Source organism: Aegilops tauschii, chromosome 1, assembly GCF_002575655.3.
Source record: "Aegilops tauschii subsp. strangulata cultivar AL8/78 chromosome 1, Aet v6.0, whole genome shotgun sequence".
In the NCBI taxonomy this organism is placed as follows: domain Eukaryota; kingdom Viridiplantae; phylum Streptophyta; class Magnoliopsida; order Poales; family Poaceae; genus Aegilops; species Aegilops tauschii.
Genome location: NC_053035.3, coordinates 426,664,719 through 426,688,671, shown reverse-complemented (window position 1 = coordinate 426,688,671; position 23,953 = coordinate 426,664,719). Strand labels below are relative to the sequence as shown.

Here is a 23,953-nt window from a genome sequence, read left to right as displayed (position 1 = left end):
CGGTCAAAAAGAATCCACATAGTAGTTCAAAAAACCACTAACCTTCAGAACATGGCTGCAAAGCAGCCCCATATGTGCAAACTGCCCACACTCGCACTCGAACTCATCTCCACCGTCAATCATAGTCACCATGTAAGATACTCTACACCACTTTTCCCTTTTCTCTGCTTCGCTATGTATTGCTAGGTATGTCTTGTGTTTCTCAATCTCCTCCACCTGATAAGCTCCACACTCATACAAAATCTCCCCAAATTGTTCAAACATTGCTCGTGTGTATATTTTGCTTGCATGCCTCTCCACTGCAAGATTTGCCCTCATCAACGGCTTCCCCTGGGAAAATGGCAAAACATTGGAAAATTAAACCGTTTTTATTTGCTAGTAACACCTTGATAACTAGTACAAAAATTTCCCCACTAAATTATGCACTTACGATACGAGTGCGTTTCTCCTCATAATTCTCCTCTGATTCGCGATCGAACTGAAGTCTCATGTATTTCTGGACAAACATGTGCATTGGGCATCCAGGAGGCACATAATTTTTGAGCATGTGGTTTGCGCTCTCACTCCGTTGTGTGCTCGTCATTTTCGCACAAAATACCCCCTTGAAGTAAGGCTTCGCCCATTTCTTACGAATTTCAAACAACTGCGTCATATAATCATGACCTCTTAGCTTGTATTTATCCAGCAGCACCTCCCAACCTTCCTCAAATTCATCTTCTGTCAGCATGTGGTTTATCACTTTGTAAAATTTAGCCCTGAATTCACTTTTCTTCGTGTACAGCGGCCCAAGTGACTCTTTTGCTTTCTTCAACACATGCCATTTACACCACCTGTGAGTTGTATTCGGCATAACCTTGCTGATAGCAAGCTCCATTACACGGTTCTGGTCTGATATAAGAAATCAAAGTAGTGGCAAATCAATTAATCAATGCTCCCTCATAACTACCATTGATGAATATCGAAAAACTAGATAGAATCTTTTTTTTCTACCTGTGAGTATAGTTACTGGTGCTGAGCCACCCATCATACGAAGGAACTCAGAAAAAACCCATACAAAGCTATCCTCAGTCTCATCACGGACAAGCACACCCGCCATAATCACACTCTGGAAGTGGTTGTTCACACCAACAAACAATCCAAAAGGCATGTCGTACAAGTTTGTCCTGTAAGTTGTGTCAAATGTTATGACATCCCCGAAGAAAGAGTACTGCAGCCTACTGTTCCCACTTGCCCACATCAAATTCCTAATTCTCCCGTCACTGTCAGCTTGCACCCTATAGGTGAAGTGCGGATCCTTCGCACCAATCTCCGCAAAGACATCCATTGTCTTCTTCACATCATCCTCTGCGTGGTCTCGGTTAATTCTACCACAAAGACTGCGCAAAGACCTTTTTGTGATTGGGACATTCTCCATCGATCCAAAGAAACCTCCGATTATGCTATACACCTTAGACAAATTGACATTGTTCTGCCGAAACGGCTTCACAAGATCTCTTGTGTATACATCTATATGCTTGTGTGATGGCCAATGTAGTGTCTCGCCGAAGTTCGGCGACAATGAGTGGTTGTGAGTATCCTTGTGCTCTGCAATATACCATCCATTATCTTCTGCTCGTAGGAGCCTTATTAAAGCTTGGCATTCGTAGCGGCAAGATCTTCTATTCGCAACCCCAGCTTTTCCCTGGGGAAATGTACCACAAAAACACAAAATTCAGTTAACGTCAGGTTTCAGCAACACCATGAAATTGAACACTGCATACAGAAAACAATTTCTACTAACCGAGCAACCACAGACGATTTCTTGCATGCATTTAATCCTCTCTACATTTATCCGACTCTTGCCATATCTGATACCAAATCCCTTTTCCCATGAATACAAATTGTAAAAGTCATACGCCTCTCCTACAGAATCAAAGGTCGTGCCAATAGTCGGTGTGATCACATTGTCTCCTGGATTCTCAGCATAGTTTCGAACAGCCTTCTCAAATGCAGTGACACGGTTTGGGCAAGGCGGCCGACTTGGTGCAGCGGCACCGATCCTCAACCTGCAGTTACATAGCATGATTCACATTTCGACAAATTGTGCATTATTATTTATGCAAGCATAATTAAAATTCACGTAGCTGCAACAAGTCACATAATGTATTTGCCCTCAATCAGGAAAAACGTCAAACGGAAAAAGCATGATCGAACTATCACAACTAAAAGGAGAGCACAACATGGTAGATGTGCCTGACCACAATATCGTTATCAGTACAAGTTTCATTTATCAAGTTTGCGTTAAGATCAGACACCACTTGTAGCAGTGTGGTTAGCATCTAAAGGGGACTGAGTAATACAAATTCCTAACGATGCACGGCAAAAAGGGGACTTGTAGCATGGTAGATTCTTCAATATAATTAGATGCTACTGATAACCAGACTCAGTACTCCATCATCTCAAGCACAAAAACATACAACAGGGAACACATGCCCTTTGCAAACTCTCATTACTATCCAGAGAAACAGGTATTACATAGAGAAAAAGACCTCGATACATGTCACGTCGCCCAGGTCCTAGAAACAAGGGAGACATCCATGTTTTCTACTTATCTCAATTGGACCTAACCTGTTAGGGAATGTTTTTATCAACCGATCTTACTCCCAAATTCACACCCGCATCACTACAATATTTTGTTTTCACTCACAGCTACTGCCCATCGAATGAATCATGTAAACACATGGGTGAATTTCCTACTTCCAAACAATGCAGAGACCTCACTGCCTTGCTTGTAATAATCTACAAATACAAATCACAAATAAAGGATGTTACCCAAATATGCCACTACTTCTCCTCAAAATGATCAAGCCCCTGTTAACTGCCTCAATATGCAACTACTAATTCAGTTATGAGGTTCCTTCTTCAGTCCAACCTCCTAAAAAATTCAGTACCGTCTATTTTCCTAAACCATTTCATTCCAGTCGATAGCAACAACATATTCAGTTACTGGTATGACACAACGATCATCGTCTTGCTCAGCCCAGAGGCACATCATCAAGTAAAGTACATATGCACGCCATGAACTAACCTCTTATTCCATCCAGGAGCTCGTGGGTTCATCTTCCCAGTAGATAGCTCCGAGCTTGGTGGAGACACGTCCCTCCTCTCCTGCGCTCCTTCACTGAGCATCAACATCTGCGCCTCCCCTGTAGCTGCCGGCTGAACCTCAACCGCCAACTGATGTCCTTCAGTCACATGCGCCGCCACAATCTTCGCATCGAGCGCATCCGCCCGCTCCGGTGCCGGCACCAAACTCTCCCCAACTTCCTCCAGGAAGTTAGATCTGCCCGACGCTCACGCAAATCCGCTCAGAATCACCACATTTACGGTTTACAAATCTCTAGAAGAAAGCCACATATCTAGAGTACATACCCGTCTACAGGTTGCATCAGGAACTCCATCCTTGTCGCCCTCACCTCCGCCGTCAGCGTCGCCGCTCACCACCAGGCCTTCGATAATTAGGTCAGCTTTACCCTAGCCGAAGCCACCAGACCGCGCAGTTGGTTCCTACCATGGGCCCAGCGAACGGAAAAGCTCACATTCGGGGCCACGGACTAGACGTCGAATTACTGTTCTGATCCACGGCCCAACTCGTCAACCACAAACGGACGTTTATCCGCCCGTGAAACTGCGGCCCACCACCGACGCCTGCCATCTACGTATTTCGCGACAGTGGACATTTACTAACTCGCCAACCCCTCCCGTATTTAGAACTGGCACATATCTCCATGCTTCAGCCAACGCCCTAGATAACGGGCTCATATGAGCTCGCGCATAGATACTCCGCTTCCAATAAAATCTAGTGTTTGATCTTAACAGAGCAACAACATAATGAACATGAGAATTACTTACAGTGTATCATCGCGGGTTCAGGGTGGTGTCATTACTCTGAAAAAATAGCAACCTGACTTGGGATCCATCCAAGGTGACAACCCTGGCATCCAAGACGCGTGACCTCTTGAAGAGCACCGGCGACGGGCACCGGGGTCCAGCTCCCGTTCGACGACGAGCGCGATGGGCCACCGTGGAGGACAGCGCGCTCAGCCTCGGCGGCGCCACGAGTCGGGAAGAGCGAGCCGGCGAACCCCGCAGGGTTGTCGGAGAAGGGGAGGCGGTGGTGGTCGGCGCGACGGACGAGCGGAGAGAAGTCAACAAGATCGATCACGGTGACCACGCTGACTCTCGCTGCGTTGAGCGCGTCGACGGCGTTGCCGGCTCCCGCGGCGAGGCAGAGGACGTGGGAGGAGCCGACCAAGAGGCGGAGGCCACAGAGCGGGGAGACGACGGACGAGGCAAGCGCGACGGAGCGGTGGCGCCAGTCAGAGGATGAGCGGAGCTGAGCGACGCGGCGGTCCGGGGTCAGGACACGGCGGAAAGCGGCGTCGCAGGAGTTGCGGGCGAAGGTAGATGGGGACATGGTGTGCGACGCGGAAAAGCCGAGGTACATGAGAATGAGCGAGGCCGCACCGGCGAGTGCGATGGAGACGCGGGTAGCCAGCCGCTGGACTCGCCGGTCCACCGCCGGTGGCGGGTGCGCGGTGGAATCGGCCATGGGTCCAATGTTTGGATCATGCTCGTCACGGGATGATCGGAACTGATCGGAGTTTGTTGAAATTTTATGGACCCATGCGCCGGGCGCTGATATGTCTCGGGCGAGTTGGGCCAGCCCAGGTGCGCTGATATGTCTCGTTTTTATTTGTTTTTTCACCTTTTTTCGTTTTTTGCTATTTTACTTGTTTATGCTTCCAAATACTAAAAATAAATATATTACAAAATCAATCTACATAAAACGTTAAATGTGTACAGAGAAAATGTTTATCACGTATACGAAAAAGGCATACAAAAAAAATTAATTTTGTGTGAAACAATTTGATCATGTATTTAAAAAATGTTAATCAAGCATTTAAAAAAATGTTGAACATGTGTTTTAAAATTTTTAATCAAGCATTTGGAAAATTTTAAATGTGTATACAAAAAGTCTTGACCATGTATAAAAAAATGATGAATTGCTTTCATCATGTATATAAAAAATGTTTATCAATCATTTTCAAAAACAAATGAGGAACAGGTATTTGAAATATGTTAATCAAGCATTTAGAAAATGTTAAATGTGAATTTTTTTTGAGCATGTATTAGAAAAATGATGATTTTTTATCACTATATAGAAAATGTTAATCAAACATTAAAAAAGGTTGCACAAGTATTTGAAAAATGTTAATCAAGCATTTGAAAAATGTTAAATGTGTATAGAAAAATGTTGACCATGTATTAAAAAAATGACAAAATTTTTAGATCATGTATATAAAAATATTAGTCTTAAATAATGTTGAACAAGTATTTGAAAATGTTAATCAAGTGTTTGTAAAATCTTAATGTGTATAGAAAAATGTTAACCATGTATCCAAATGTTAATATTTTTATTTAAAAATTATTAATCAGGGATTTAAAAATGTTAAAATGCATAGAAGAAGTGTTGACCATGTATTCAAACAATATTAATCTTCTATTTGAAAAATGTTACAACTGTGTATAGAAAAAAAATGTTGACCATGTATTACAAAATTTGTATTGGAAAAATGTTAGACGCGTATTAGAACAATAACCAAAAGAACAAATAAAACCGAAAATAGGAAAAAAATGCAAGAAAGGATGAAAAACAGAGAAGAAATAAAATAAACAATACTAACAAAATGCAAAAAAGAATGAAAAAAATCAGAGAAGAAAAAAATGTTGACCATGTATCCCTGCTTCCCCCATTTCCTCTGTTATTTTTACCTAATATGCGCGCGTGAATGGGCCGGCCCAATACAATGCGATGGGAGAGGGAAAAGCAGCAGTGAGAGCTGCTACCATCTCACTTAATGCGAGACATAGAGCTCGCGCCATACGTCTTACAGTAAACAAACTTGCTCAACTTTAAAGGGGCTAAATTTGAAATTCAGATGCGGCCGAGGGAGTCAATGGACCGGCTCAACAGAAAGTTACCTATGCGTTTTCTCATTTTCATTTCAAAAATTCTATTGTTTGCAAATCTTTTAAAAAAATGTTGATAGCATTAAAAAAATGGTCATCACATTTAGAAAATAGTCATGGGTTTCAAAAAAAGTTTCTATCATCTATAAAGGGTTAATTCGTTCCATACCATTCAAAAATTATTCTTATAAAATTTTGAAAATAATCACATAAAATTTTGAAAACTATTTCCTACCATTAAAAAAAGTTCATGAGTTGTACCATTCAAAAATATCAACGTGTATTTGAAAATGTTCAACACGTATTCAAAAAAGAGTTCAAACATGTATTTAAAAATGTAACCATCATGTATTTGAAAAATGTTATGCGTGTATAAAGAATGTTACGCTTGTATACAAAAAATGTACTACCTGTGTTAAAAAATGTCAACATGTATTTGAAAAACAAAACCCGAAAACCCCAATAAAAAGCACATATGACAAAAATAAGGAAAAACAAACACATGAAGTTCTAAAACTGGCATGAACCGGTTCATAGAATCTTCCCCAAACTGCTCACGGAGCTATAGTCCCCCCCCCCCTCCAAGGTAGGGTGGGGTTACAAGCCCATGCCACTAGACTCAGACACGGCGATCGACTCAAAGGAGAATATTACAACAGGGTTAAAAATGTTAATAATGTGCAAGCGATGATGTTGAAGCCATATAATCATATAGAAGCATTTTTGGATGAACTACTAGACCAATGTCAGATTGAAGTTGTACTTGCATATATCAGAACTTCAAGACATACACAATACAAGCCTTAAATCTTAGAAAATATGTGCAAAGGATAAAGCAAACTGAAGTGATGTCAAGCATCGCCAAATCACTGACTCTAAATGCTATGTTTCACAATACAACTGCATGGTAAGTATTTTAACTACCTTAATGTAAATTATATATCTCGATAAGTACATGTCATGTGGTACTGTATCATTCCCAATTTCATGTAGGAGTCCAAGGAAAACAATGAGGAACCATTCTCAGATGAATGTTTTTAAAGCAACCCACACCAGAAAGAAGGATGAGAACATGAGTGAGAGTGCATAAGTTGAATACATAAGTCTTTTGTAACATTTCAAATTCAAATGTAGTGTGCCGCAGCCAAAAAATCAAATAGTTATAACACTGTACTAACAACGTTCAATCATTTTGTAGGATGAAATGCAGTCCAAGAAAACTCGCACCTCCACTAGATGGTGCGCCGCCAAGAAATTGATCTACAGATTTTTTGTAGAGGTCCTCAAGGAAGAGAGCTCATCGAGCACGTTTCTTGCAAGCATGGTTGCTCATCTAGCTCTAGACAGAGATCAACCTTTCAGGAATGCACGAGGGAGCTTGAAGAAAGGCTAACTCAGGATTCAAAGGGAAAGCGGCAACTTAAAGGTATCAACAAGACTTGAATTCAAGAATGGTTGCTCAACAACAAGAAAATAGAAGAGCTCAAAAGATAGAAACACTTCTCTTGAAAAGAAGCAACAAGAACTGGAAGACATTATGAGTTTCATCTTAACAAAGTTGCGCTGGGTTCTCAAAACGGCTTCTCACAACCCTGATGGTGCATGTCTTATTATATCTTGTGTGATATTTTCTTCAACGTGATATTGCGTGATATAGTTGTGTTAAACATGTTAAGTTTCAACATTAATCATAGTTGTTTTAAATTTCATTTTTAAATTTACCAAAACTAATAAATTCAAATTTGATTGCAAATTGAAATATTAACCAAATCAACGCTACCTACAAATTGTGACGGAAATGCATGCCGTCACCAACGTATGGACCCACATGTGAGCAACCAAGTCATCAACATCTGGACCTGCATGTAAGCAGCCACATGAGCATCATCTAGACTGATATGTCAAAATCGTTGTCCCATCAAACCTGGACGTACAGATTGTTAGTGACTGTTTAATTCCATTGGAAACAATAGAAGCAACAAATCAGCTGACCAAATGGTGAAAGTCCTTGGCTATCACTAAAAATAGATTTTGGTGACAAAGCAGGAACCACCAGCAAGATATGATCTTAGTGGATGATGCGGCTTGAAGCTACGTCGGTAATTCCCCAAAGAGGAATGGATGATGTAGCACAGCGACGGTAGGTATTTCCCTCAGTTATGAGACCAAGATTATCGAACCAGTAGGAGAACCAAGCAACACAACGTAAACAACCCCTGCACACAAATAAAAAATACTCGCAACCCGACGTGTAAAAGGGGTTGTCAATCCCTTTCGGGTAGCGGCGCCCCAAGATAGGCAAACGGACGCGAATAAAATTGTAGTAGATTGATAGATCGAACGCCAAATAAAATAAATAAGAATAAATTGCAGCAAGGTATTTTTGTATTTTTGGTTTAATAGATCTGAAAATAAAAGCAAAGGAAAAGTAGATCGCAAAGGCAAATATTATGAGAAAGAGACCCGGGGGGCGTAGGTTTCACTAGTGGCTTCTCTCGAGAAAAATAGCAAACGGTGGGTACACAAATTACTGTTGGGAAATTGATAGAACATCAAATAATCATGACGATATCCAGGCAATGATCATTACATAGGCATCATGTCCAAGATTAGTAGTCCGACTCCTGCCTGCATCTACTATTATTACTCCACATATCGACCGCTATCCAGCATGCATCTATTGTATTAAGTTCATGGAGAAACGGAGTAATGCAATAAGAACGATGACATGATGTAGACAAGATCTATTTATGTAGAGATAGACCCATCGTTTTATCCTAGTAGCAACAATACATACATGTCGGTTCCCCTTCTGTCACTAGGATCAAGCACCGTAAGATCGAACCCACTACAAAGTACCTCTTCCCATTGCAAGATAAATAGATCAAGTTGGCCAAACTAAACCCAAATATAGGAGAAGAAATACGAGGCTATAAGCAATCAAGCATATAAGAGATCAAATAAACTCAAATAACTTTCATGGATATAAAAAGATAGATCTGGTCATAAACTCAAAGTTCATCCGATCCCAACAAACACACCGCAAAAAGAGTTACATCATATGGATCTCCAAGAGACCATTGTATTGAGAATCAAACGAGAGAGAGGAAGCCATCTAGCTACTAACTACGGACCCGAAGGTCTATAAAGAACTACTCACGCATCATCGGAGAGGCACCAATGGAAGTGGTGAACCCCTCCGTGATGGTGTCTAGATTGGATTTGATGGTTCTAGACTCCGCGGTAGCTGGAATTGATTTTCGTCGACTCCCCTAGGGTTTCTGGAATATTGGGGTATTTATAGAGCAAAGAGGCGGTCCGGGGGCACCCAAGGTGGGCATAACCCAGCAGGGCGCGCTTGGGCCTCCGGGCGCTCCCTGGTGGGTTGTGCTCCCCTCGGAGCACCCCCCAGGCGCTGCCTTGGCCCATTGGGTGTCTTCTGGTCCATAAAAATCTCCGTAAAGTTTCGTTGCATTTGGACTCTGTTTGGTATTGATTTCCTGCGATGTAAAAAACATGCAGAAAACAGCAACTGACACTTGGCACTATGTCAATAGGTTAGTACCAAAAAATGGTATAAAATGACTATAAAATGATTATAAAACATCCAAGATTGATAATATAACAGCATAGAACACTCAAAAATTATAGATACGTTGGAGACGTATCAGCATCCCCAAGCTTAACTCCTGCTCGTCCTCGAGTAGGTAAGTGATAAAACATAATTTTTTGATGTGGAATGCTGCCTAACATGTCATCTCATAATTCTTTTCTTTAGAGCATGGACATTTGGACTTTTATATTGTTCAAAGCAATGGTCTAGTTTTGACATGACAACTTAAATACTCAAGCATATCAACAAGCAACTATGTCTTTCAAAATATCAACGCTAAAATACGCTATCCCTAGCCCATCATGCTTAATCATCGATCCATTCATGAAACACACTCGCATATTAACTACACCCAATGCTCAAGTACAATCATAGTGCCTCCTAGTCGGTGCTTTATAAGAGAAGATGGAGACTCAAATTCAAAATAAAAATTGCATAAAGTAAAAGAAAAGCCCTTCATAGAGGGAAGTAGGGATTTGTAGAGGTGCCAGAGCTCAAAGCGAAAAATTTAGAGATAAAATATTTTGGGAGGCGTGTCCTTCCCACCAATGAAAATGACTTAGAGTTCCCAACACTTTCCATGCTAGATATATCATAGGCGGTTCCCAAACAGAAAATAAAATTTATTCCTTTTTCCACCATACTTTCACTTTCCATGGCTAGCCGAATCCACGGTTGCCTTCCATACCAATACTTTCCAAGGAATTTATTATTTGAAAACATAAAGTAAATTCATTTTTCATTTCGGGACTGGGCATCCCTAATACCTTTGACTTACTCTCGTGCAATGACAAGTGAATAAACACTCATCGTGAGAATAACACATCTAGCATGGAAAATATTAGCCACCCCTCACCGCCTCGCAAGCGGTACAAACACACAAAAGAGAAGTTTATTTTGAAAATTAGAGATGGCACATACAAATTTGCTTAGAACGGCAAAAGAATACCGCATGTAGGTAGATATAGTGGACTCATGTGGCAAAACTGGTTTAAAGGTTTTTGGATGCACAAGTAGTGATCATACTTAGTGCAAAATGAAGGCTAGCAAAAGATTGAGAAGCGACCAACCAAGAAACGAATAATCTCATAAGCGAGCATTAAGCATAATTAACACCGAATAATGCACCACAAGTAGGATATAATTTCATTGCATAATTATTGACTTTCGTGCTTGCATAGGGAATCACAAACCTTAACATATATTCTTACTAAAGCATAATTACTCATCAAGATGGCTCACATATCACATCATCATATCTCAAAACTATTATTAAGAATCAAGTTTATTTTGTGCAATGATCTTCATGAAAGTTTTTATTATATCCTTCTTGGATATCTATCAGTTTGGAACTAATTTACATGTGTTGCTTTTCATAAGCTCAAACAAATATAAGTGAAGATCATGAGCATAATATTTCTTTCTCTCAAATTAATTTAAGTGAAGCAAGAGAGAATTTCTTAAAAAAATTACTAACTCTCAAATAAATCTAAGTGAAGCAAGAGAGTATTTCTTCAAAAATACTAAAGCACGCCGTGCTCAAAAAGATATAAGTGAAGCACTAGAGCAAGTCCATAGCTCATAAAAAATAAGTGAAGCATAGGGAGCAATTCTAACAAGTCATGACATAATTTTGGCTCTCTCAAATAGGCATGTTCAGCAAGGAATCAAGACTTAAAACACAAAATAAAACAAGCAAAGACTCATATCATACAAGACGCTCCAAGCAAAACACATAGTATGTGACGAATAAAAATATAGCTTCGAGTAAAAATACCGATGGTCGTTAGAAGAAAGAGGGGATGCCACTCGGGGCATCCCCAAGCTTAGTTGCTTGCTCTCTTTTGGATAATAGCTTGGGATGCCGGGGCATCCCCAAGCCTAGGCTCTTCTTACTCCTTATTCCTTCATCCATCGTAAGATAACCCAAAACTTGAAAACTTCAATCACACAAAACTCAACAAAACCTTCATGAGATCCGTTAGTATGCTGTAGAAAACCAATTCATATTTTGTTCTTGCATTATATCTACTGTATTCCAACTTTTCTATGGCAAAAAACTCATCAAAGAAAACCATAGAGCCATCAAAACAAGCACACAACGCAAAGAAAACAGAATCTGTCAAAAACAGAACTGTCTGTAGCAATCTGGATATTTCGAATACTTCTGAAACTCCAAAAATTCTGACAAATTAGGACGACCTGAGTAATTTGTATATTAATCTTCTGCAAAAGGAATCAGGGTAAAAGCACGTTTCTGTGATTTATGAAAATTATTTTCGTGAGTGCATAAGTTTTTGTTTCTCAGCAAGATCAAACAACTATCACTCAAGAAGATCAAGGATTTACTTGGCACAAACACTAATTGAAACACAAAAAACACAATCATAACAGTAGCATAAGTGTTCTAACACTCAAGAACAGAAAGCGAAAAGCAAAAATAAATTTTATTCATTGGGTTGCCTCCCAACAAGCGCTATAATTTTACGCCCTTAGCTAGACATATAGCAAGGATCTAAGTTTTGTCATCCGTAGTTTTGGCAATTTTTGTAAGGGTTTTCTCAAAGCCGGGAGGCTCTTTACGCTTCCCTAAATTCTCCGGAAAAGAAAGCATCTTCAGATCCAAAATGTCCAATCGCTTGTTGTAGAGAGTAATCAAGGTATTCATGCGATTGATACTACCATTAAGATGTTTGAGGGGTTCATTATATTTTTGTAATTCAACCATATGTTTATGCAAATCACCAAGTTTATCTAACATTTGAACTCCCTCTGGGGTGAAAGAAAACCCCTTCTTTTGAGGTGGAACCCCCAGAATTCCTTCTAAAATTTCATAGGCAACATTAGCATCAAGCTCGATAAAATTCACTTTAGCGGCAAAATCTAGGAGTTGTCTATGATGCAAGGCTAATCCTATGTAAAAATTACGAAGCAAGATCTTAGCATCCCCTTTTAGATTGCAAATACGATAAGATTCCATAAGCCTATACCAAGCATCTTTTAAATTTGCTCCTTGTCTTTGCTTGAAGTAAAGAACTTCAAAATATGGTGACAAAGGAGGAGTAGGCACGCCAGCCATTATGGCTAGAAAGCAAGAACACATATATGTTCGGCAAGAAAACGGCGAACGAAAAAGAGGGCAAATAAAACGACAAATTTTTGTGAAGTGGGGGAGAGGAAAACGAGAGACAAATGGCAAATAATGTAAATTGCAAGGAGATGAGAATTGTGATTAGGAACCTGGTATATGTTGAAGATCTTCCCCGACAACGGCGCCAGAAATTCCTTTTGATGCGGCTTGAAGCTACGTCGGTATTTCCCCAAAGAGGAAGGGATGATGCAGCACAGCGGCGGTAAGTATTTCCCTCAGTTATGAGACCAAGGTTATCGAACCAGTAGAAGAACCAAGCAACACAACGTAAACAGCCAGTGCACACAAATAATAACTACTCGCAACCCGACGTGTAAAAGGGGTTGTCAATCCCTTTCGGGTAGCGGCGCCCCAAGATAGGCAAACGGACGTGAATAAAATTGTAGTAGATTGATAGATCGAACGCCAAATAAAATAAAGAAGAATAAATTATAGTAAGGTATTTTTGCATTTTTGGTTTGATAGATCTGAAAATAAAAGGAAAGGAAAAGTAGACCACAAAGGCAAATAATATGAGAAAGAGACCCGGGGGCCATAGGTTTAACTAGTGGCTTCTCTCGAGAAAAATAGCAAACGGTGGGTAAACAAATTACTGTTGGGCAATTGATAGAATTTCAAATAATCATGACGATATCCAGGCAATGATCATTACATAGGCATCACGTCCAAGATTAGTAGACCGACTCCTGCCTGCATCTACTACTATTACTCCACACATCGACCGCTATCCAGCATGCATCTATTGTATTAAGTTCATGGAGAAACGAAGTAATGCAATAAGAACGATGACATGATGTAGACAAGATCTATTTATGTAGAGATAGACCCATCGTTTTATCCTTAGTAGCAACAATACATACGTGTCGGTTCCCCTTCTGTCACTAGGATCAAGCACTGTAAGATCGAACCCACTACAAAGCACCTCTTCCCATTGCAAGATAAATAGATCAAGTTGGCCAAACAAAACTCAAATATCGGAGAAGAAATACGAGGCTATAAGCAATCATGCATATAAGAGATCAAAGAAACTCAAATAACTTTCATGAATATAAAAAGATAGATCTGATTATAAACTCAAAGTTCATTCGATCCCAACAAACACACCACAAAAAGAGTTACATCATATGGATCTCCAAGAGACCATTGTATTGAGAATCAAACGAGAGAGAGGAAGCCATCTAGCTACTAACTACGGACCCGAAGGTCTATAAAGAACTACTCACGCATCATCGGAGAGGCACCAATGGAAGTGGTGAACCCCTCCGTGATGGTGTCTAGATTGGATCTGATGGTTCTAGACTCCGCGGTAGCTGGAATTGATTTTCGTCGACTCCCCTAGGGTTTCTGAAATATTTGGGTATTTATAGAGCAAAGAGGCGGTCCGGGGGGCACCCGAGGTGGGCACAACCTACCAGGGCGCGCCTGGGCCTCCTGGCGCGCCTTGGTGGGTTGTGCTCCCCTCGGAGCACCCCCAGGCACCGCCTTGGCCCATTGGGTGTCTTCTGGTCCATAAAAAATCTCCGTAAAGTTTCGTTGCATTTGGACTCCGTTTGGTATTGATTTCCTGCGATGTAAAAAAACATGCAGAAAACAACAACTGGCACTTGGCACTATGTCAATAGGTTAGTACCAAAAAATAATATAAAATGACTATAAAATGATTATAAAACATCCTAGATTGATAATATAACAACATGGAACGATAAAAAATTATAGATACGTTGGAGATGTATCTGTTGACGCAAAAGTGGTACCGTCAGTATTTACTTTTCTGTGGCAACGCTTAGACCGTGTGCTAGTCGAAAACTGCGAAGAAACTATTTTTGTTGATATAAATCGGCTTTACATGACACAAGTGGCTCGTCAGAAGAAATCATCGATTTTGTAGTGGCCCAATAGATCTTCCGGAGGGAGCAATATAAATTGATGGGCTAAATAAAGTCACCCAACCGATGGTACTGGCAAACTTTTAGTGAGCTGAGAATCATGTTAGGCGAAAGCAACACACCTCCAAGAGTAACGGGGCTCCACGAGGGCTGAGCCTCAAGGCCCACTCGAGTAGTGTGGCCTCTACAAACATTAGCAGTAGCTCTTAGGCATCAACAACATGCTGCATATGACTTTGGTTAAAAAGAAAACACTAGGATAGAAACAAAAGAAGTTGTAGATTCATTTATACTAATGGCAGTCAGTCAGTTACCCTGGTCCGGTTGGAGACACATGCCAAGTTTTGGCTCATGTCATTGGGTGTATGGTGGATGATCCAGCTTGAGATACAACATCCACTTGCATATGAGCAGACTATGATGTTCGTGAACGTTCAACATGTGCCAAGTTTAAATCAGAATCTCAGCATCGCCAGGTACGCCCTAGGGTGCCCTGAGGTACTAAATAATCAAAGAAGTTTAGAACACAAAACTGCCCAAGGATCCCAGAAACTAGAGGTGGTCTCATCAAACGAACCACCTCCACCTAATACTATATGCGATTCCACTTTTGAAACCGCCTCCAATAGTTTTGCTAACAAATATAACCATCTCTTCCCGCAATAAAATAAAATAAAAATATAATCATCTCTTATAGGCTATTACATGGAGCTGGATTTTTTGGGGTCAAAACCATCTCCAGAGGACGCATCTAATGCTCATTTCTGTACTAGTGGAACCACTTTGTTGATTTTTTTTAAATGCACGATATTTCTTAAACGATGAGGTGTGTTTCATGTGCACAGCTCTATTTGTCTAGTATGCCCATTTGCGCAACATTTAGCTTTCCGTTGTTGTTTGCAAGGCTTTGTTGATCGTTATACTTATACCTACAACTAGAAGTATTATTAGCATGACTCCCTTACGGCAAATTAGGCCTCCTAATAACTGTCAATTTAAAATACATCCTTTAGTTTCTACTAAAACCTTCGACGCATTGATTACCATTGTAACTTAGCATCCGGGACGCAAGTTCATACGACCCAGAAAGTTATTTGGATTTCTTCTCATGTGAAATTATTATCATCACATACCTTTTCATGGTACAAATATACAATCATCATAACTCTTTTTTTATTAGCATGTAAACCATGCCAAAAACTGAAACATGTGTTATTGAGAAAGAGAGTGAATACACTTAGGGATGCGATGATACATGAATAGATGATGAAAACCTGTGTCGCAAAATCGCCACATTTTATTGAATGAAAGCAATGATAGCAGACTTAGTTAGACCTTCACTGTATCGATAGCCATTTTGCCTTGAGTAAAATCATTGTAATTTCTAGCAAAGTAGTCCTTGATCTTCACTTTTGTGTACAACGCCGACCTCTTTTCATTGATCAATTGAGCCGATGGCTCGATTTCTTTCTTAGGATCAACAGAGTAGTCTAGTGCCACCGATAGTCTCTCTTTCTTTGTGTTTGTCACGACCCTATGCACAGGGCTTTTTAAGATCCCATTGCTCATTATCTATGTCACAAAAAGCTTAACCTTCATCAGCCTGGGAGGTTATATATTTTGGAGAAAACTCAGTGTTGAAGATTTGAAGTTTCGAGATTCCCTCCATGTAACTTGGACTATCATGTTTCATATGGATGTGGTAGAATATGCTTATAATTGTGTTATACTTTGAAATCATTTTTCATGGAAAAGCAAACCATAATGTCTTTACCTGATCAGCCTATGCACTAGTTTATACGTACCACCTCCGTTCATGAATATATATCGGTCCTAGATGTAGTAAACTTTGTAACTTTGACTAGTACTCAAAAACTATCTACATTGCCAATTAAGGTGGAAATAAATAATTATTTTACAAAACAATACATTTTCAGGATATAGATTTGATTTCACAAGCGTACCTCAGTTTGATCTCCTATAATCAGGAGTAATGTGTGAGGTACGATCGGTACATCCCACCAGACCCCATCTTTGAGAACTTGAAGGCCACCAATCCTGTCATCGACCATGAGGACTGTAACAACAGTTCCATCGGAGTGGGGCTTAAGGCCAAACACGAGCTCCGGCCTTGGACACTCCGGGTAGTAGCTGCACCTCGCGTTAGTAAGAGGCCTCTCTCCAAAGTGTTTCACAAAGTAATCATCGTCGTTAAGTTCCAGCAGCTTCGCCATTGCCCTGAGCAGATCGTCCTTCACTCCCCCACATTTCTTCGTAAACTCGTGCAGAGCATCCCTGCAACAATAATATATTTCTCATGATGACATGATTCGTCAACAAATGCTCTCTCGAGCCAGGAAATTGGTGAAGACATTGCTCTGTGGGGTCGATCACCTAAAGGTTTTGGGCTGGGCTGGCCAGAGGGCGACGTGCCGCTCGTCCTCTGGCTCCACCTTGAGGTAGAGGCGGTCCCACCATCCCATCCCGACGCCGGCCACCACCAGCCCCCCGCGCCCTTGCCTGCTTCCACCTCCTCCGGCTTGCCTGCCGCTGGATTTCATCCCTCAGGTTGTTTCTGCAAGCGTGTCTTCGCTGCCGGGTCAGGAGGGCGCCAGATCCAGGTCGTTCGTCCGTTCGTCTCCGCCCCAAGGCCAGATCCCAGGGGATGCACCGGAGGTGCTGGTGCCGGAGACGCTGCTCGAGCTCCAGGGAGCCCAGCCGCGGCTGGCTTCCATCATCATCGTCCCGCCATCTCGCGGCCATGGCGCCTCGTCCTCCTCCTGCAGCGGCTCCTCGGCGGATGCGAGGCGTGATGCTGATGCGACCGGCGAGGGATGGCAACTCGTGTGCTCCCGGCGTGGCCCGCGCCTCCTGCCCCGGCCCCTGCTCGGCGTCCCCTTCCTGCCTGGATGCACGGAAGATGCTGCCGCTGCCTATTTCCGGGTCATCGTGCTGTGGTCTGTTGGGATCCCTTCAGGTGCTCCCGCTGCCTCTGGCCAGGTCATCGTGCTCGAGGATGCACCAACGCATGGCGTCCGCTCAGCGACTTGAAGACCCTGCGGCGGCCTGCGACATCACCACCCGTGGCTCCCCTCGCTCTCCGGCCACCGGCTCGTGGTTGGCCTGCTCCTCCGCAAGCCCAGACGCCGCCCTCGTCGGCATGGCCGCAGCTCGGTGACGCTGCTCTACGGGTGGGAGGTTCCACTGCTCCGGATGCGTTGAAGCAAGCACCTCTCTGCTCAGGTCACGCGGCGACTGTTTGGCTCGCGGGGGCGCAATCCGATGCTTCTTGCAAGGCCGTGGCAATGGCCCTTGCGTCTGTGATAGGCGCGAGCATCGCGGATGTCAGGGTGGTCCGTCAGTTTGTGGACAATGTTGTTGCCGATCATACAGTCTCTCGTGATTCTTCCCCGCCCAAGCAAGCGCCTCAGTCGACCGTGTTGGTGGCTGATTCTACTGCGAATGAAGCTCTCTGCATTTGCTCTCCGGCTAGGCCCGTGCTCCCCTCGTCGTCTTCATCTGCATCGCGCCCTCCAGGATTTGAGGCCTCTCCCTTGATGAGCTCCGCTACGCAGACTCCACCCTTGATCACCGACGCTTGCCGCACACCATGCAGCGTTGCAGCTGAGGATGACTGCTACCCTGCTGCTGATATGGTTGTGGTGTCCCGTCACCGCTCTGCCGAGCCTGCCCCGGCCGTGGGGCATGCCGCGGTGCTCCTGGGCTCTGGCTCTGCAAGTGGGGACGCGGCACGCGCCGTCGAATCGCTGCCTGTGCTTGCCCCTCCTTTGGCCACTGATGGGCACGGCTGGAGCCCGGCGGGTCCGACGCCTCCCCTGATGTCCAGTGGTCCGTTGCGGCGCACACCATCGCCGGTGCGGCTGCGCAGGGCTGCCGTTGCTGCTGGTGGTGCGGTGGGCTTGCAGTGCCTCGCACCACTTTTCCAAGAGCGCCAAGACGCCATCCTGCCCTCCCCTACCCCAAAAACTGTCAGGGCGCCAGTGGCTCGTCGGAAAACAATGGCTGGGATCAACATCTCCAAGACCGGTGGAGGCTTCTCCATCAGCAAACCGCGGGCTGCAGGCCGCCCAAAGGCGCCTCCGGCGGCCAGGGCGGCTGAGATGCTAGTGTGCCACACCTTAGGCATTGTCAAAGGATGGGGAAGACGTCACTAACGCCGCGATGGATGCCTTCGCGGAGCGATTCAAGGAGCAGCTGCCGCCTGACGTGATCGTGGCAATGCGAGGGCTGTTTAAACTCGACAACGACAGCGCGACGGATGTTGAGGAGGCCCTCATTGCGCATGGAGGGGGAGGTGCTCTCGATCTGGAGACGAGCGATGCCGGCACCGCGGCTCAGCAGGCGGCCACCTGACTGCTCGTTGGCTCTGTCCAGCTGGGGTTTCTTAGTCTCAATATGTTAGTACAAAATCATGAGCTGCTAGGTGTTTGGTCCATGTGTAAGGGCGCTCTGTGTGTTTGGAGTAGTCTGTATGTTGGCCTGTGGCCATGTATCCTTAGTGGGCTACGTTCTGTTTCCTCTGGATGGCAATGTTCTGCTGTATGTGCAACTTTCAAACCTTGGCTGTTCTCTGTGCGTCCCAAACATGTTCATGCCCCTGTTGCTGCTGCTTCGGCCACCTCCGCCATGTGGCCAGGCTACAAGGTGCTCCTGGTTTTAATATGATAGAACAACCGATCAATTTCCTGAGCTGGAACGTGAGGGGTCTCAACTGCCCGGATCGACGCTCCACTGTCAATGCCACGATCGCCTCCTCGTCCTGTCATGCCGTTTGCCTCCAAGAGATAAAGCTCCAGCATGTCGATCAGTTCACGGCAACCTTCCTGGGCGGGCATAGGCTGCATAGCTTCGCGCAGAGGCCAGCAACTGGTACCAGGGGTGGCATCTTGATGCTTTGGGATGATCTGCTTGTTGATCTTTCCTGCATTAACTTCACTACGTACTGCCTTTCCGCCATGGTCCGGGTGAGAGGGACCGACGTCCTCTTCAAGATCACTTCCGTCTATGGCCCCACGGATTACTCCTGCAAAGATGCTTTCTTTGCCGAGCTACTGGCAGAGAAGCCGCCACCTGGGACGGCGTGGCTTGCCACCGGAGATTTCAACCAAATATACCGGGCTAGAGATAAAAACAAGAGGAATGTTAACCGCAGTAGGATCAATCGTTTCAGGGCAACACTTCAGAGCTGTGAGCTCAAAGAAATTCACCTCCAAAACCGGAGATTTACGTGGAGCAATGAGAGGGCAAACCCTACCTTGTGCAAACTAGACTCGTTCTTTTGCAATGCCGGGTGGGACACAACCTTCAACACCCATGTCCTTAATGCGCTTTCCTCCTCCCTCTCCGACCACTGTCCGCTACTTCTTGCCGACAACAAGGGACCAAGAAGACCTCGGGTCTTTAAATTTGAAAAATTTTGGGCATCCATGCCCGGTTTCAATGCGGTGGTCCAAAAGGCGTGGAACGAGAGGGTAGAACACACTGAGCCATACCAAATCCTACATCACAAGCTCAAGAAGACGGGGCTCCGCCTCTCCGAGTGGAGTAGGGGCCTTTTCTCAAAGGCTAAAATTCACCTTCAGGCAGCGCTTTTGGTGATTCTACGCCTCGACATTGCCCAAGAGGATAGGCTTCTCTCCATCGAAGAACTTGAGCTCCGAGCCAGGCTCAAGAGAAGGGTCATCGCCTTGGGTGCGCTCGAAAGATCTCGCAAGAAACAATGTGCAAGAATTTTCAATCTCAAAGAAGGGGACGCCAATACCAAGTTCTTCCACCGCCGTGTTAATGCAAGGAGAAGAAAAAACCATATACATAGAATCAAGAACGAGCTTGGTTGGGTCACCGAGCACGACGCCAAAGAGAAGCTAATCCAAGACCACTTTTCAAATGTCATGAGCAGAGGCCCTCAAAGCCGCAAAGATTTCAATTGGGAGGAGCTAAATTTCGAACCTCTCGATCTGCCTGGCCTTGACTCCCCTATGTCTGAGAGTGAAGTTCTCGAAGCGATCAACGACAATGCCAAGTGACAAGGCTCCGGGGCCGGATGGTTTCACGGGCCTCTTCTTCAAGAAGTGTTGGGACATTATCAAGCACGACCTCATGAGGGTTATCACGCGCTTTGACTCCCTACACACTGCAAACCTCCAGTGGCTAAACTTTGCAAACGTGGTGCTCCTGAATAAGAAGGAAGGGGCGGAGGGGATCGCCGATTATAGGCCCATCAGTCTCATCCACGCAATCACGAAAATTATCGCGAATGTGCTCTCCATGAGGCTCGGCCCACACATGACAAACCTCGTCTCCAACGCCCAAAGTGCCTTCATCAAAACAAGAAGTATCCACGACAACTTTTTGTATGTTCGCAATCTCGCTCGGCGCCTCCACAAGAGGAGGACACCTTCCCTCCTTTTCAAGCTTGATATTCGCAAGGCCTTCGACTCTGTTAAGTTGGAGTATTTGCTTGATCTTCTCCAACGGCGAGGCTTCCCAAGTAAATTCCGGGACTGGATCGCGGCCCTCCTTAGCTCTTCATCCTCGAGGATCGTTCTCAATGGTATTGCCGGGTGTCCCATCAAGCATGGGAAAGGTCTTCGGCAGGGAGATCCCATATCACCGTTTCTCTTCATCATCGCCATTGATCCGCTCCAAAGAATTCTAGATGTAGCTACGAGAAAGGGGCTCCTCCATAAAATCCGGGGTAGGGGAGCCGTGATGAGGACCTCTCTGTACGTGGATGACACAGCCGTCTTCTTGGCCCCGGTCAAAAAGGACGTGGACAACCTTGCAAGCATTTTGAGGGGTTTCGGAGAGGTTACGGGCCATTGCACCAATTTCCAGAAGAGTTCTATGGTGCCCATTCGCTGCAACCATCTTGATTTGGGCCGCCTAACCCAAAGTTTGCCGGCAACACGGGCTTTGTTCCCCTTGCGATACTTGGGGCTGCCCCTCTCCGTTTGGAAGCTCAAGTTGATGGACCTCCAATTTCTCGTGGACAAAGTTGCGAGCAAGTTATCAACTTATGATGGTCAAAACATCACCACCATCGGGCGAACGACCCTTGTCAAGTCCATGATCACATCCCAAGTGGTCTACCCCGCCACCCCGCTGGTCATTCCACCAACCATCCTTCTCAATGTGAACAAGATCGAGAGAGCTTTCTTATGGTCTGATTCGGACAAGACGACGGGGGCAAAATGCAAGGGGAATTGGGAGATTGTTTGCCGGCCTCTTGAGTATGGGGGGCTTGGGGTTCTCAACACCGACAAGTTCACTCGGGCTCTCAGGTTGCGGTGGCCGTGGTATGAATGGAAGGATGCCACCAAGATGTGGGTGGGGATGGGAAACCCATGCGACGAGGAGGACCTCAATTTTTTCTATGCTTCCACCACCATCATCGTTAGTAACGGCGCGAAGACCCCCTTCTGGGACTCTCCTTGGCTCCTTAGCGCAAGCCTAAGGACATTGCTCCGCTCATCTATGAGGCCTCCAAGAGAAAAAATTGGAAGGTGCGGGAGGCGCTCAAGCACAATGCGTGGATCCTCAAGATCAAACCCCCAACCGTTGTTTCTGTTGAGCACGTCACACAGTTCTTCGCTCTTTGGATGCTCCTCCTTGAGGTCCATCTCGACGATCTCACCGAGGACGACATTCTTTGGAAACATACGACAAGTGGGCAATACTCGGCGGCCTCCGCATACAAGGCGCAATACCTAGGGATGGTCCTCTCACCCATGGATAAGATGGTTTGGAAGGCTTGGGCACCTTCAAAAATCAAATTCTTTGCTTGGTTGGCGCTCCAAGATAGAATTTGGACCGCCGATAGGTTGGCAAAGCGTGGGTGGCCAAATTGTGATCTTTGCCCTTTTTGCAAGAGGGTGCAAGAATGCAGACTTCACCTCTTCTACAAATGCCGCTATACTCGAAGGCTTTGGTCATTGGTCATCGAGAAATTCCTCATTCTCGGGCTAGACACTTTCGCTTGGCCTTCTTTGACTCGGTTAAAGATTGGTGGGCGAGTACTTGCGTCGACGGCACGCCAAACCGACAAGCCAAGGCATCCCTCACCATGCTCGTGTCATGGACAATTTGGAACGAGCGTAACGCAAGAGTTTTCAAACACAAGAGTGCTCCACCGACAATCTTGCTCTCCTCCATCTCTACTGAGGCCAACCTTTGGATCGTCGCCGGTGCAAAAAAGCTAGGGTCTTTAATTTTGCGACAATAATCCGCATGCCGTGTAATTGGGTAACTTGTAACAAACTCTTTTCTCTCTTATTTAATGGATGAGGCAAAGCTTTTGCCTCCGTTTCAAAAAAAAAAGGTAGAGGCGGTCAGTCCAATCAAGGATTTGGTCCGGCGAGCTCACCCGGTCATTCCCGTACCCCTCGAACTGGAACCGCTCGCCGCTGATCAGGTTGGTGTATCTCCGCTTCTCTTCGAGCGGCTGCCAGAAAAACTCCCTCGACGCGGCCATCATGTCGTCCATTACGGCGTCTACACCATGGTTACTGACCTGCAAGAAGATACATGCAAAAGGACATGGATATTCCTGCTTGGTCTTGCTCCAAAATAGTGGGGTAGTACGCAGCTGCAGCTCATAGGGTTGTCACTTACCATAAAGAGGCCCCAGGACTCGATGGCTGACCGGAGCTTCGCCGCCTCGTTTGAGGTGCCGTCGCCGTGCTTCAAAAGGCGGCCGAGGTCAATGACAGGGACCGGTGCAACGACCGCCGCGGCGAGCTGTTGGTCCTGGTGCGCGCGCACGATGTACTGGGCTGGCACGTCGGGCGTGCCGAGGGCGCCAGCAAGCTCCTGCACCGTCATCTGAACTGTCCCTATGCTTCCCATAGAATCTGAAATGCCCGGTTCAATAGAAATGGGTCCCTCCCTGTTTCTGATAAAAAACGGGACGAAATTCTTAATAGAATCACGTATTACGTTGCAAGCTCAGCAGGTTAGAAATCTGCTCAGTTGATTAAGTAAGATTTGTACTCCCTCAGCAAAGAAATACGCGTGGGAACATTAAAGCTCATGGATTTTCACATCTAGCTCATACAAGGGACAAGTATAGGAATTAAAAGCTCGAAGATCATGCACGATGAACTGGGAAACAGTATTACCTTCAATCAAGTGGAGAGAGACCAGAGCCGGATCTTGGAACAACAATACCTCCGGTCACAACTAGCTTGTTGCAATCTACAACAATGTAACACAGCTTAAGTGTGTATTGCCGGAGGAAATAACCTGGTTTATATAGACTATTGGAGTAAT

At 44.7% G+C, this 23,953-nt stretch overlaps 1 protein-coding gene and 1 pseudogene across 1 annotated transcript; both read right to left on the bottom strand.

Moving 5' to 3' along the window:
* Positions 1-3,897: 3,897 nt before the first annotated feature.
* Positions 3,898-4,591, bottom strand: LOC109783849 (uncharacterized; annotated as a pseudogene).
* A 10,463-nt stretch (positions 4,592-15,054) lies between these two features.
* LOC109783848 (protein LATERAL BRANCHING OXIDOREDUCTASE 1-like) lies at positions 15,055-23,530 on the bottom strand. The gene is made up of 5 exons (XM_020342436.3): positions 23,297-23,530; positions 23,017-23,195; positions 17,057-17,134; positions 16,627-16,957; positions 15,055-16,234 (listed from the first exon to the last, which is right to left on the bottom strand). Exons 1-5 carry the CDS (start codon positions 23,528-23,530, stop codon positions 15,992-15,994), a joined length of 1,065 nt encoding a protein of 354 aa, XP_020198025.1. The 3' UTR covers positions 15,055-15,991.
* Between the last annotated feature and the right edge of the window lie 423 nt (positions 23,531-23,953).

Bases quoted from the DNA above. Each gene is read 5' to 3' on its own strand.
- LOC109783848 (XM_020342436.3), bottom strand. From the start codon at position 23,530: ATGGGAAGCATAGGGACAGTTCAGATGACGGTGCAGGAGCTTGCTGGC. The intron at 17,135-23,016 runs TGACCGCCTCTA...GATGGGATGGTG, and splicing joins GACCAAATCCTTGATTGGAC to GGACCGCCTCTACCTCAAGG. The intron at 16,958-17,056 runs GTGATCGACCCC...TTATTGTTGCAG, and splicing joins GCCCAGCCCAAAACCTTTAG to GGATGCTCTGCACGAGTTTA.